The 13,740-nt window shown below is 46.3% G+C and overlaps 1 protein-coding gene across 3 annotated transcripts; it reads left to right on the forward strand.

Moving 5' to 3' along the window:
• The first annotated feature begins 283 nt into the window (after positions 1-283).
• On the forward strand, positions 284-6,666 carry LOC110543650 (olfactory receptor 4D1-like). Of its 3 annotated transcripts, none has more exons than XM_021629914.2 (3): positions 286-560; positions 1,836-1,979; positions 5,394-6,666. In XM_021629914.2, the coding sequence occupies exon 3, from the start codon at positions 5,412-5,414 to the stop codon at positions 6,351-6,353; it is 942 nt and encodes a 313-aa protein (XP_021485589.1). In that variant the 5' UTR covers positions 286-560; positions 1,836-1,979; positions 5,394-5,411; the 3' UTR covers positions 6,354-6,666. The 3 variants fall into 3 exon arrangements, with proteins under 3 accessions (XP_060242995.1, XP_021485589.1, XP_060242994.1); XM_060387011.1 differs by having other exon boundaries at positions 1,895-1,979; XM_060387012.1 differs by lacking the exon at positions 1,836-1,979 and having other exon boundaries at positions 284-560.
• The last annotated feature ends 7,074 nt before the right edge of the window (positions 6,667-13,740 follow it).

The following is a 13,740-nucleotide window of genomic DNA, read 5'->3' on the forward strand; positions in this document are numbered from 1 at the left end:
AGAAGAGAACCATAGCTCTGAGTGCTGATTTGGGGACCAGTTAGATCTGGCTCTGCTAGGCATTTTCAGTGTGACCTGGGGTGATTATTTACCCCCATAAGCTTCAGTTTACGTATGCATGGAGAGCATTCATCCCATTTCCTATGCATGAAAAGCATTTAATAAGAGAATGCTTCTGAAATATTTAGCGTAGTGCCTAACACACGGGAAATACCCAGTCAATAAATACTGATGAGTATGACCGTGATGATAAGTGATTGTGATCACTACTAAGCGGCGGATTATTCTAGAAAGATGGAGCACTCTCTAGAATAGACATGAGGGCGCTCCTGGATCTCTGCCTAAAAGTCAGTTCTTCCCTGCAGACAACAAATAGCCTTGGAGTTCTTCTGAAAACATTTTGCACTAGTTGGGGAAGGCGTCTCTTGAGAAGCGGACTGCATACTGTGCAACACGGTGTGGATTAAAATGGAGCGCAATCTGGAGGCAGGACCCTCCCGGGGGCCCAGAACTATAAGGCAGATGGGAGGAATGACTGGCCAGCGATTTCAAAGGAAGAGGTACTCTGCATGATGACAATATATGTGGCGTCCAGGGAAGAAGCCTGGCTGGGCGAGGGGCTGGGAGACAAGGCGGGAGAGTCAGAGATGAATCTGGGTTTGAAGCAAAGGTGTGAGATGATCACACACTGAGAAAAACAAGTGGGGTCTCCTGGAGCAGGGCTGTCAGAGAAAGGCTTGTGGCTGCGGCCATTAGGGCTGCCTGTCGAGAGGAGGGGGGAGTGGCTGGTTCTGCAGTGGGGACTTGCTGCTTTCCGTGCTTTTTCCAGAGCTTGGTGGGGTGTATGTGTGTGGCTCTCTTATGCGCACACTTCTCTTCTCCTCTTTCCCTTCTCCCTTTCTCCCCTCCACTTCTCTCCCAGATCCTCTCCTGTTCATGTCCCCAAGTTCTCAGGACATCTTTCCCCAGGACAGGGCTGAGCAGACAGAGCTGGTGTTGACCCACACCTAGAAGCCTTCAGCTCTCCTCTTTGCTTCCTGTATTCATTTAATGTGCTATTTCTTTTGCTGAGTGGAAATCTCATGACCATCTGCAAACTGTGAGAAATGAGGAAAATTGGTAAAGGGGGGAGGATATGCAATCAGTTCCTTCAATTGGAGATAAGCACTAGCTACCGCTGTTAGCATTTTGATCTTATAACATTTTAACAAAATGTCAGCGGGCATGGTGGCCTCTGCCTGAAATGCTAGCACTCAGGAGGCAGGGAAATCGCCCCAAGTTTGAGGGTAGCCTGATTTACACTCAGGCCAGGGCTTCATAGTGAGATCCTGTTTCAAAAACAACTTCAAATGTTAAAAATGTTTCATAGTAATTATTTCTTGAAAATAATGTCAATATCCAACAAACTAAAATATCATGTAATCAAAAATTATATTAGAGTAAGAATTCATCACACCTAGAATTTCATCATGTGGAGGTATCGTGTTTTATTTTAGCAATACTTTGTGCTTGTTTATTGGCATTGCTTCCGGTTTAATCAATATTATCAGATTTCTGTGAGGACTGTGCATTCTTAAATATACATTTTTAAGAACTAGCTCTTGTTGTTCTGACAAATGCCCGGGGGGGAGATATTACGTATGTGTGAGTGTAGTATACATTTCAAGTTATGGTTAGACCACTGTGATTTCTGTTTCCCTAAACTCTCACAGTGTTGAGGTGTTCTAAAACCTAACCTGCCGATGTGATAACCCAAGAAATGAATGTCTCTTTTCATATTTTAATTTTCTGGGTGATTGGTGAATTATAGGCAAATCTTAACTATTTTCCCATAGGTGATAAGAAGCTCTGGATATTTTTAAGGAGGCAAAAGTTGAATCTTTTGACATTTTAGGCCCGTGGTGGCATCCACTGGTTTCAGGATCGTGGTCGTCACAGCTGGTTCTCGGGAACAGATGGGAATTCATTTACGCTAGCAGGTAAATTGCTGGGAGGGTTGCTTGCTACTTGGCAGTGGGTGATGCTAGTGTTGGTATGCATTTTCATTTGTGAGTAACTGAGTTTGTGGCTCTGGCACGTTAAATAAATCTTATATGCTATATCTAGGAGCCCTGCAGAGTGGCCACCTGTTATCTAGGAGATACGATTCTGTTGTGGGTTACTTCATTTTCAAATCTTTATCATCATGATTGACGATAAATAGTTTATTTAAAGTAAAAATTCAAAATGATGCAGGGATATAAAAATATCAGGATGAGAGCACCTCCGTGGCCTTTCACATTCAGTAAAAATGTGCGTGTGGTGTGCTCATGCGTGTAGGGTGACGCAAGTGTGCATGTGTGCGGAGGCCAGAGAGGTTGACATCAGGCGTCTTTCTCGATCACTCCCGGTGCTGGGGCTCTACATTCTGGTTCTTGTACTCACAGCCCAAGCAACTTACCCGCTGAATAATTTCTCTAGCACCTTCATCTTATTTCTTTATGTTTTATTTTATTTTTATCCTTCTGTCTGTACTGGTGTGTGTGTGTGTGTGTGTGTGTGTGTGTGTGTGTGTGTGATCTATCTGTGTGGGGTACATGCCTCTCATGGTATACATGCTTGGAGGACAACCTTGTGGAGTCAGTTCTCTCCTAACTTTACATGGGTTTCTTAGGTCATCGCTCTTACCACAAGTTTGTTGCTCACTGAGCCATCCCCTCAGCTCTCACCATCTCTCCTCCTTCTCTTTCTTTTGGTTTTTCAAGAAAGGGTTTCTCTCTGTAGCCTTGGCTGTCCTGGAACTCAGAGATCCACTTGCCTCTGTCTCTGCCTCTGCCTCCCATGGGCTGGGATTAATGGTGTGGCACTATCACCGCCTGGTTTCATCTTATTATTTTTAACCGTGAAAATATTGATATATCCACAAAATAGAGACATGAACTTTACTGTTCACTTATTCCCCTTTTCTGACAGTTACTAGCAATTTGTGACTCTCATTTCTTGTCCTCATCTCCTCTTTCTTTTTGGGGAGTTGGGCAGTAGAGATGGGACACAGGTCCTGTGCAGGTAAGGCAAGCACTCAGCTGCTGAGATATCCCCAGCACGGCTTACACTTTAATTTGAAGCAGGGTCTCAGCAAGTTGCTCAGGATGGCCTTGAATTTATTTCATAGCTCAGGCTGGTCTTGAACTTGCCTCCTCCTGCCTGTCTTCTGAGCAGCTGGAATTCTAGGCCTACACCACCAGGCTTGGCCCTTCTTCCTTCCTTCCTTCCTTCCTTCCTTCCTTCCTTCCTTCCTTCCTTCCTTCCTTCCTTCCTTCCTTCTTTCCTTCCTCTCTCTCTCCCTCCCTCCTTTCCTCCCTACTTACCTCCCTCCCTCCCTTTCTTTCTTCCTTTGCTGCCTCTCCATCCTACTGCTCTTCCTCCTCCTCTTCTTCCTCTTCTTCTTCAAGACAGAGTCTCACTATATGGCTCTGGCTGTCTTGGAACTCTCTCTGTAGACCAAGGTAGCCCTGAACACAGAGATCTGCCTGCCTTCAGGGAGCGTTCATAAATGATCCTATACTGAGAGCTGGGAAAACCACAGGAGAAGCAGACTGAATCATCCTGGAACTTTGATTTTACACAAATACCTGAGGATAAAGAATGTCACCTAATGATTAGCATGATAATATTTAGGGGATTTTTCTGCCTCAGAGACGCAGATAATCTTAGAGAGAACTCTGCTTTATATTTTCTACCAATCCCCACTCCCCAAACTTGAATTTTACTTGTAATTATGTGTATGTTTGTGTGTGGATTTATATATGTGAGTGCAGTGCCTACAGAGGCCAGAAAAGCCCAAAAGCCCCTGGCGCTGGAGTTACAGGCCGCTGTGAGCCGCTTAGTATGTTGGATGGAAACTAAACTTGGGTCCTTTTAAGAGCAGGGAGTGCTTTAAACTGCTGAGTCATCTCTTCAGCCCCCAAATGTAAACATTTCAAATGTCTCAAAGATTGCCTAGTGCGGTGTATCTATAGAACATTTGCATAAAACTTAAATACACAGTATGAGTGTCTCGGGGAAATTTGTGTTTGTCCCAAGATTCTTTAAGTTGCTCAATGACAAACACATACATAAAGAAGTAGAAAAATGTAAAATGTGCATCATCTCAGCTCACTATCCCAAGATCATCTGCTTGCCTCTTCCTCCGCTTACATCTGATTGTGCATACCGAAATCTCTTTAACGTGTTGGGAGCTTTTGTAGTTGCTTTTGTTTGTTTATTTATTTATTTGTTTTTGAGACAGGGTTTCTTTGTGTAGCTCTAGCAGTGCTGGCACTCACTCTGTAGCCCAGGCTGGCCTCGAACTCATTGAGATCTGCCTGTCTCTGCTTCCCACGTGCTGGGATTAAGTGCGTGCACCGCCACTACCGGGCTCACAATTTCTTATAGTTCAAACCTCCTTTTCTTCAGCCCCGAACCCTGTACACCCTCTCCCTCCAAACTCCTGCCACGAGGTGTCTGTTTACTGAAAGACCAAAAGATAAGCAGCGATTGTTAACACTATGTAGAGTAGGCGCGGTATAGCAAGAGCTACCTCGCTGCATTCTTTCCCGCCTTCCCAGTTCCGGGTGGGTGCGTGACTGGGCTCACAATCTGCCTTCCCGCCTTCCCGGTTCCGGGTGGGTACGTGACTTGGCTCACAATCTGCCTTCCCGCCTTCCCTGTTCTGGGTACGTGACTTAACTACGGCTTTGTTCAAACCACCCAATCAGACCCCTGTAACTATGCTTCTCGCTTCTGTAACCACGCTTCCTGCTCCCGAGCCCTATAAAAACCCGTCACCCCAACCGAGAGGCGCGCAAGTCTTCCGAGAGACTTTGTCGCCCTGGGTACCCGTGTATCAAAATAAACCTCTTGCAGCTTGCATCCGAAGGCTGGTCTCGCTGTTCCTTGGGAAGCGGGGTCTCCCCGTCTAGATAGGCTCCTGGGAGTCTTTCATTTACCTTAAAGTCACTCGTGATTTATGCATGTAGGTGGATGAGCCTGTGGTCCCAGTGTGTGTAATGACATGTTTATTCACTCACCAATTGTTTCAAGGTTTGTGAGAGCTGTATTTCACAGGGCCATATGCTGGATGCTGGAAGTGTGAAAAAGAGTTAGAAATAAACTCTTGCACAGAGACACTGTGGTCCAGGGGAGTGGAGAGCTCACCTTTCAATGTCTCTGTGGTCAGGGAGCTAAGCCTGTAGGAGCTTGCAGTATCTTTATCCTCCCAGGAAGCAATATCAAGCCATAGCTCGGAATAACTTTGACCAATTTGATCCTGATTCTCCAAAGCAAAAAACAAAACAAAACAAAAACAAATAAACCAACCAATAACCTGAGTGAATTTTCAGGATGTTTTATTATTTTCTGTTACCTCTTTCTAGGCACGTGGGAAGGGTCCCATGGAACCCCAGAATATCACATGGATGTCGGAGTTTATTCTCTTAGGTTTCTCACAGACTCAAGAACTCCAGAAACTCCTGTTCGTGGCGTTCCTGTTTGTCTACGTCACCACTGTGGTAGGAAACACCCTTATCATGGTCACCGTGACCTTTGACCCCCGCCTGGACATGCCTATGTATTTCCTGCTCCGAAACCTGGCGGTCATAGACCTCAGTTATTCCACTGTCACCTCCCCCAAGATGCTGGCGGACTTCCTCTCTGAGAAGAAGACCATCTCCTACCGGGGCTGCATGGTCCAGATCTTCTTCTTCCACCTCCTGGGAGGTGGCACTGTCTTCTTCCTCTCCGTGATGGCCTATGACCGCTACATAGCCATCTCCCGGCCCCTCCACTACGTCTCCATCATGAACACCAGGCTGTGCGTGGGGCTGATTGTGGCTGCCTGGGTCGGCGGCTTTGCTCATTCCATTGTCCAGCTGTCTCTGATGCTCCCACTGCCCTTCTGCGGCCCCAGTGTCCTGGATAACTTCTACTGCGATGTCCCCCAAGTGCTGAGGCTCGCCTGCACCGACACCTCCCTCCTGGAGTTCCTCATGATCTCCAACAGCGGGATGCTGGTCCTCATCTGGTTCCTCCTCCTTCTCGTCTCTTACACTGTCATCCTGGTGATGCTGAGGTCCCACTCGGGGCAGGCGAGGAGGAAGGCAGCTTCCACCTGCACCACCCATATCATCGTGGTGTCTATGATCTTCATCCCCTGCATCTATATCTACTCCCGGCCCTTCACCCCCTTTCCTTTGGACAAAGCAGTCTCCATCAGCTACACCGTCTTGACCCCCATGCTCAACCCCATGATCTACACACTCAGGAACCAGGAGATGCAGGCGGCCATGAAGAGACTAGCAAAGCGCTTAGTGCTGAGTAAAAGGGATGAGTTTTAAACAGGTCGGCTTTCAATGGCAGCTTTCTCTGGACTTGTGCTGCCCTGGGAGAAAAGCAGAAGAAAGTCCTTATTATACGGAATGACCAGGGTTGAGGGAAAGTTCAGTCAGGGGAGTGTTTTCCTTGAGAACATGAAGGACTGACTTCCATCCACAGAACTCGCTTGCAAAAAAACCCCCGGCCTAGCAAGTTCCTTCTTGTAATTCCAAAGCTGGAGAGCTGGAGACAGAGGGACCCTGGGGAATCCCTGGCCAGCCTTGGTAATTTAAAGGACGCAGAGAGACACTGTCAAAAAAAAAAAAAAAAAAAGAATTGTAGTTAGTATCTGAAAAACAATTCCTGTTCTTACCCTGTGGCCTCCATGTGAACACACACACACACACACACACACACAAACACACACACATCAGATTATTGTAACATATCTTGATGAGCTACTCCACTGTCAGGCACTGTTAGCTACATTTATATTACATTTATATCATACTTAATATTAAAACATTCCAGAGAAGAAAGCTCAGAATACGGTTCCTTTCACAAAGTGAACGCAAGGGGATGCTAAAACTTGGTTCCATTGACTCTAAGTTTAGAGCCACAGATGTGACTCTAAATAAGAGCTTTTAGAAGGCCTGGGGACGTGCGACATTCCTCCCAGTGTCTTCAGCTGCATCTGACAGGAACAGGTGTTCTTGTTTTCTTCTTTCTGGCACCTGTTTTTTTTTTTTATTTTTTATTTATTTTTTTATTATGACTTTATCTCTGTACCTTTATTCACTGTGGGATATACAACATTTTGCAAAAGTCTCAACATAAGTTGACGCTAAATTTAGAGCATTACGCAAGAGCGTTTTCCCTCTTCCCTCCAGCACCATCCCAACCAGGACGGGAAAGTCGCAGGCTCCTCTTGCTCCTCAGGCTGCCCTGAGTCTATTCAGTCTCCATTTCCTCCTCCAGGTTCTTACACATTTATCTATGCTCACAGCCACAGTGGAGAGAGGAGAAGAGGGCTGTGTGGCCCTGTGCGGTCTGCGCCATCGCACACAGTTTCCCTCCTTTTCATTAAAGTCTTACAAATATCTATCGGTACCGTTCGCATCCTCCAAATCGCCTTCTCTGTGGGCACAGCCTCCGTGGTCCTCCGGTTGCTTTCTTTGTCACAACCTCCTGACTCCACCATCTTGAACAAACCTTTTATATTTGCATACATCCCCCTCTCAAAATGTGGGGCCTACTATGTGACCCTTCTGCACCTGTGTGTGTGTGTGTGTGTGTGTGTGTGTGTGTGTATTTCAGAAAACATTGGCCATTTCCCTCCAAACTCTGTATTTACAAGACACCTTTGTCTGCCAGTAGCTGACTAAGCTACTGACAGCATCTCAAATAAGGGGGACATCAGTGTCTCAGACAGAAGCCCCGAGGACAAGCACTTTCCGGTTGGTTAATGCCACGCATCAAAAACTGTTACATCTCAGAGCTGTCTTCTTGGGGATGCCTTGTTTTTCCCATCCCACTGAACGTGGCTGCCAGAGCTCCGGATGTTACATCTTCACATTTGAATCATTTAGGAAGACAAAATAAAAGGGAGATGCATGCAGGTTATTTTTGATTTGTGCGTGTGTACGTGTGTGTATTTGTGTGCATGTGCGTGGGTGTTCATGTGTGTGTTTGTGTTTTGGGGAAGAAAATTCCCCAGAACTACATCAGTAGAATTTCTCGTAGGACCCAGTTGGCCAGCACTGTGGCCACCTCAGTCTGTACAGAAAAGGGCAGGGGAATGTCTAGTCTTTTTTCCAGGTCAAACAACAGTGCCTGCATGTGGTACCCACTGACAGCAGGAAGAGACACCATTGTCTCCAATAAGAAGTTCTGACAATGGGAAGAAAACTCTACCGTGAACAGGGGTCACCAATTCATACGCCCAGTGAAGCCAAAACAGAGCGTTGGCAAGCTGAGAGGATCGGGGGGACCTAAGGCGAGCTGCTGAGAACTCATAGAGACTGAGGGAGGATTTCCCTCCTCGTGCTCACCCTGCTACTGCAGAGCTCTGATATGTGAGTGCTGACAGAACATTATACATATATATATATATATATACATATGACAAGGTTTCTCTGTGTTGCCTGGGCTTTGTAGATCAGGCTGGCCTCAAACTCACAGAGATCCTCCTGCCTCTGCCTCCCCAAGTGCTGAGATTTCAGGCTTCTGCCACTGTACCTGGTGTCAGAGCATTATATTTGAGACACAAAAAAGCCACAGATGTACACTTTCAAAGGGTTGCTCAGGGAGCTTCCCACAAAGCAGTTTACACAATCCCGAGCCCTGATCACACACGGCATCCAGTGAGCATTTGAGTTCAAGTAGTGATGTTCAACCACAGGTCACCAGGCACATGAAGCAATCTTACACCCCCAGGTGGAAGACACCCAGAGGCCCACCTACTGCCACGGGTGCCATTATGATAAGCAAGTACATGGTGGAGAGAGATGGGAGAGAAAGAGAAGCAGAACGGTTTGTGCACTGTGAAGAGAGGTGGAACTGAAGGGTGAGAAACAGCCTGATGTGAGGAGCCTGCGTGGCTGCCTGAGTCCATGGGGATGTCAGGGCCTGTGCTGCCACTGAGGGCCAATTCTGGATCTGTGGCTCTGCAGCAGCAGGGGTCTGTTGCCCACGTTAGTACCAAAGGTCATGTGGACATCCCTCTTCTTGGCTGCCGCCTGGGCTGAGCTCATGTCCGAGGGCTGCACAGAGCTGGCACTTGGGAGAACTGACCCTTCCCCTCACTGGTACAGCATTTGGGAGGGCAGATTCATATCACAGTTCCTACTGGGCAGCACAGGAGAGCTGGCTCTGGCTCTGGCGGTGTGGGTGCAGCTGATCCAGCCCGAAGTTGTGAGCATGGGAGAGCTGGTCTCCCCCCCCGCCCCCCTCCCCACAACTGGGTAGTGTGGGAGAGCTGGCTCTGCCCCTCACTGGCTGTAGTGCTTGGAAAAATGGGTCCAGTACCTTGCCTGGGCAGCATGGTAGAGCTGGCCCTGGTGGCATGGGCTGGGGAGACCATCCCCAAGGGCTTGAGGGCCGGAAAGCTGGCTCCACCCCTTGCCAGGGCAGTGCTAGAGAGCTGGGCCCTGGTGGCATGACCTTGCATGAGTACCCCTCCCCTGTGCAAAATGGGAGAGCTGGTCGTGCAGGTGCCGAAGAGCTGGAGGGCTGACCAACTCAGCCAGGTCCAGATGGAGAGCTTCGAGTTGGCCCACACTAACGTCTACCCCAGCAGTGAACTGCTGGAGCACATGAAAGAGGAGGTCCTGGAGATTCAAAGCTCCAGGATATTCATGACACAGGGTAACAACAGGATATCTGAAAGGCGTCCCAGTGGGGACAATATTGATAGTGTCTCAGAAGCCAGAGGCCTCGAACCAAACCAATGACTCACTGCGATGAACATCTGTAAGTAAAGCTGTGTGTGCAAAAGCGTGTGCTGTGTGACACGCCATGACACACTGCAGCTTAAATGGCAAAATTTTTAAAATCTAAATTCAGATTTGTTTTTGTTTTCTTTTGTTGGGAAAGCTGCAAGGCCAGAGGGTGGCTATGGAGGGACTCGGAGATGAGTGGGATTGGGCTGCACGATGTGAAAAGAATCAAGAATTTTTTTTTTTTTTTTAAAGACAGATACTAAAACACAACAAAACAAATGAGAAACTGGAAAAAGAAGAAGAAACTTTGGGAAACCAGTGGCAATTCAAGAGAGAGAATACAGCTTAAGCTTTCTGTCTCTTTCTGTCTCTCTTCACCCATGTGTGTGTGTGCATGCACATGTGCTTACACACAGGGTTTTTCTGAGTAGTCCTGGCTGTCTTGGAACTTGCTGTGTAGCCAGGTTAGCCTTGAACTCACAGAGATTCTTGAGGTCCTTCTGCCTCCGTCTCTCAAGTGCTGGGGTTAAGGGAGTGCACCACCTTGCCTGGTCTTAAAAGTGTTTTTAATTGAACTTTTAATTTTAAAAATTGTACTTGACGCTTTAAAAAAGTATTAAAGATCTTTCTACTATAGAAATTTCTCAATTTCTTCCCATAGGAGCTGCTACTTGTTGAATTGTGGAGAGCCACTTGTTTGTCAGGATGCTTTATTATTGAGTTCTCAGTAAAAAACATGTTTTCACCTTGGCCTTCACCTGGAGACAGGGATAGACAGGATGTTTTTGCCAAGTTCATTTCCTTTTGTTTGTGTGAGGATCACACAGACAGGTGGTCGAGGTAAACAAGTTTGACTTCTCAATGAACTTCGTTGTATCAAGGTGCTTTGCTGACTATAGAAAGGGACTGTGGAATAAACCGAGTGCCTAGTTTTCTACTAGAAGCCCTCTCAAACAGATCCCATGTGTAGTGTCTTGCTTTTTGTTTTTGTTTTTGTTTTTTGTTTTTTAATTTTCTTTCAGTCCTCACTCCCCACTCAAGAACTGTTCGACTCTGCTGGCAGCTCTGGCATTGAATTTTTGTTTTCTCCCCAAATTCACGTGATGAAATCTAATTGAAAGCCGATGGCTTGGGAGATGAGGAATGTCATTTGATGCGACGTGTACAAACGTCTATCCAGTCCAGACAGAGCATGTGATAGAACCAAAGGAACAATTACATCAAAGTCCACCTTGCTGAACCGATGGGAGTTGTTAGGGTTACTCACAGGGTCATGGGTTCATGGGTGTCTACATAACTGAAAGGCTCACCCAGGAATGGGTGACAGCTCATGGGAGTTGAATCTGTGTAGGTTCCTATCCAACTTCTGTCAGCTGTGAGAGTCTTTTCTTCCCCAGAAGCAGTGTCCTCTCTTGTGTATAACCCTGGGGAGGTGCATGGTGAGTTTTGTAACTTTCTGGGCTTCTTGAGTCCAGGTTTCCCATTTGTCCATTTCCCCGGGTTTCTCTCCTGGAGAGAGTAGAACAGACTTAACTGGAAGGAGATATCTACACGACACTCCACCTCTTCCTCCAACTCTTGCTTATTCTCTCCCATTCATGGCTGTTCTTGCAAGTCATGCAGTCCATGGTAGCAGATCAGATACACTAAGATGAGGATCTTGCTAGACCATGGCGTGACGTAGCACAATAGAAATGCTGCTCTGGTAGAGGTGGGGGGCTTAGGCAACTGTATTACTCACAAAATTGCCAGACAAGGTTAGAGTGCTGTGTTAGAAAGGTACAAAGAGCAAGAAAAGTGTCTGAGAAGTCAGACCTATGGCTTGTTCTTCAATGAGCCTTCTCAAAAATCAACTCACATTCTTCTCACTAAAGGGCATAATCCTGCTTTCTTTTCCCTGAGTCTTGAGCAAACTCTGTCTTAGATATCGTGCAGTTTTAAATTTTAAATTGTGTGTGTGTGTTCATGTACACACATGCATGAGTACAGGAGCCTGAAGGGACAAGAGGCATCAAATTTTCTGGAGCTGGAGTTAGAGGTGCTTGTGAGGTACCTTATATGCTGGGAACTGAACTCAGGTTCTTGTGAGAGCAGTACCATTCTTTTTTTTTTTTTAAGATTTATTTATTTATTATGTATACAGTATTCTGGCTGCATGTATGCCTGCTGGCCAGAAGAGGGCACCAGATCTCATTACAGATGGTTGGGAGCCACCATGTGGTTGCTGGGAATTGAACTCAGGACCTCTGGAAGAGCAACTAGTGCTCTTAACTTCTGAGTCATTTCTCCAGCCCCTATTGAAGATCTTCTTGTCTTTTTGGATCTTAAACCGCAAACTCTACATCAAAGGAAACTCTAAAATCCTCAATACTCTTGGTATTTTGAGCCACCAAGGATGGCTTCTCAAAGAACATGTGTTTTGAGATATACAGAAACTTTTTAACAAGTCCCATTGCTGCCCAGGCCCCAGCAGTAATGAACCCAGCTCTGCCTCCTGAATCCTGTCCAATACGTCTCCCCATAGGATAGTCCCTGTTCCTCTAGGGTCCACACATATAGCACACCTTAGGGACAGCCAAGGCCTGGAAATCTGAAGCTATAGCAAAGGACCCCCAAGAAGATGCAAGCTATAAAGTCCCAGGCTCTACTCAACTATGGTGAGAGAAGGGGGTTTGCTCTCCCACACACAGGTCAACTGTTAGAAGGTCCTTGTCAGTAGGTAAGAATAAATGAGTGGCACAGACTGGACTAGAGTCAGCGTGAAGTGTGAGGGGAGACTGGAGGTACAGCAGCATGGGGTTGTGATCATGCAAACAGAGGTTCCAGGTTACACACAGGACAGCTGAGCTTAGAATCGACCCTGCTGTTGGGAGGAAGAAGGCTGAGAGCAAAAGAGAGAAAGCAAGGTCAGAACCATCACACAAGTCTCCACAATCTGCAGAGCAAGGTCACTCAGTGCCGCTACGTGAAGCTGACAGATGTTGATTGAGCAGATGCTAAATCGGAGTTGCTGTCATAGATGCTGGCCCCAAGTTTGCAATGCAGTTAATCAGGTGACAGGAAAAATGATCAGTTCCTTATCAGATATGCTTTTAAAGTATTATTGGAGCCTGGATAGGTGAAGAATTAGTTCTTGTGGGAGATGCAGGAAAAGGAGCCAGAGAGAAGGTGCATCTGGGTGTTCCTGGATTGGATTCCTAACAAAAGTTATTTAGGGAAACAGGAGTTCTTACCAACGACACAGATTTAGTTGACTGTGTTGTATAACCTAAGAATTATGAATCCCTTAGATAGCTATTGGCTCTTGGGTGACAGGGACACTGATTACAAAGGTAAGCTGTGGTGTGTGGAGGTGACCTCTACAGCCTGGTGTGAAATGCTGAGAGGGTGTTGCATGCACAGTTGGAGACATGTCATTTACAACTGCTTTTCTGTACACCACATTTTCTTTCTTTCTTTCTTTCTTTCTTTCTTTCTTTCTTTCTTTCTTTCTTTCTGTTTTTTGATACAGAGTTTCTCTGTCTAACCTGTATACTGCATTTCAAGTAGTATTTGGGAATCGGAGTTTTAAGCTGTGGGCATTAGGTGGTCAGCCATTATTATGACAAGATAGGAACATGATCACGGGGGTCTGGAAAGGTCTCCCAGGCTGCTGTGTAAAAGGAGACAGGAGCAGAAGAACACAAAAGCAAGGATGAGATTAGATACTGCTCTCCAGTAGCTAATAGATTACATAGGCCAAAGGAGAAAGAATAAGGAAGCTTGAGACAGGGTAGGGATGGGGCGAACACTTGCCCGAACTCTGTCACTCCATCTGTCTCACCTCACTCTCCAAATCCTATTCTCTCTTCAACCTAACAAATCTATTCTCTTCCTTCACCCAATCTTTCATTTTTTTGCCATCTCCCTTCACTTCATTTATTTCAATTTCTCTTATTCAGCAACTTCCTTTTTCACCTAGCTTAAGATT

This window comes from Meriones unguiculatus, chromosome 7 (genome assembly GCF_030254825.1).
Source record: "Meriones unguiculatus strain TT.TT164.6M chromosome 7, Bangor_MerUng_6.1, whole genome shotgun sequence".
NCBI classification, from domain to species: domain Eukaryota; kingdom Metazoa; phylum Chordata; class Mammalia; order Rodentia; family Muridae; genus Meriones; species Meriones unguiculatus.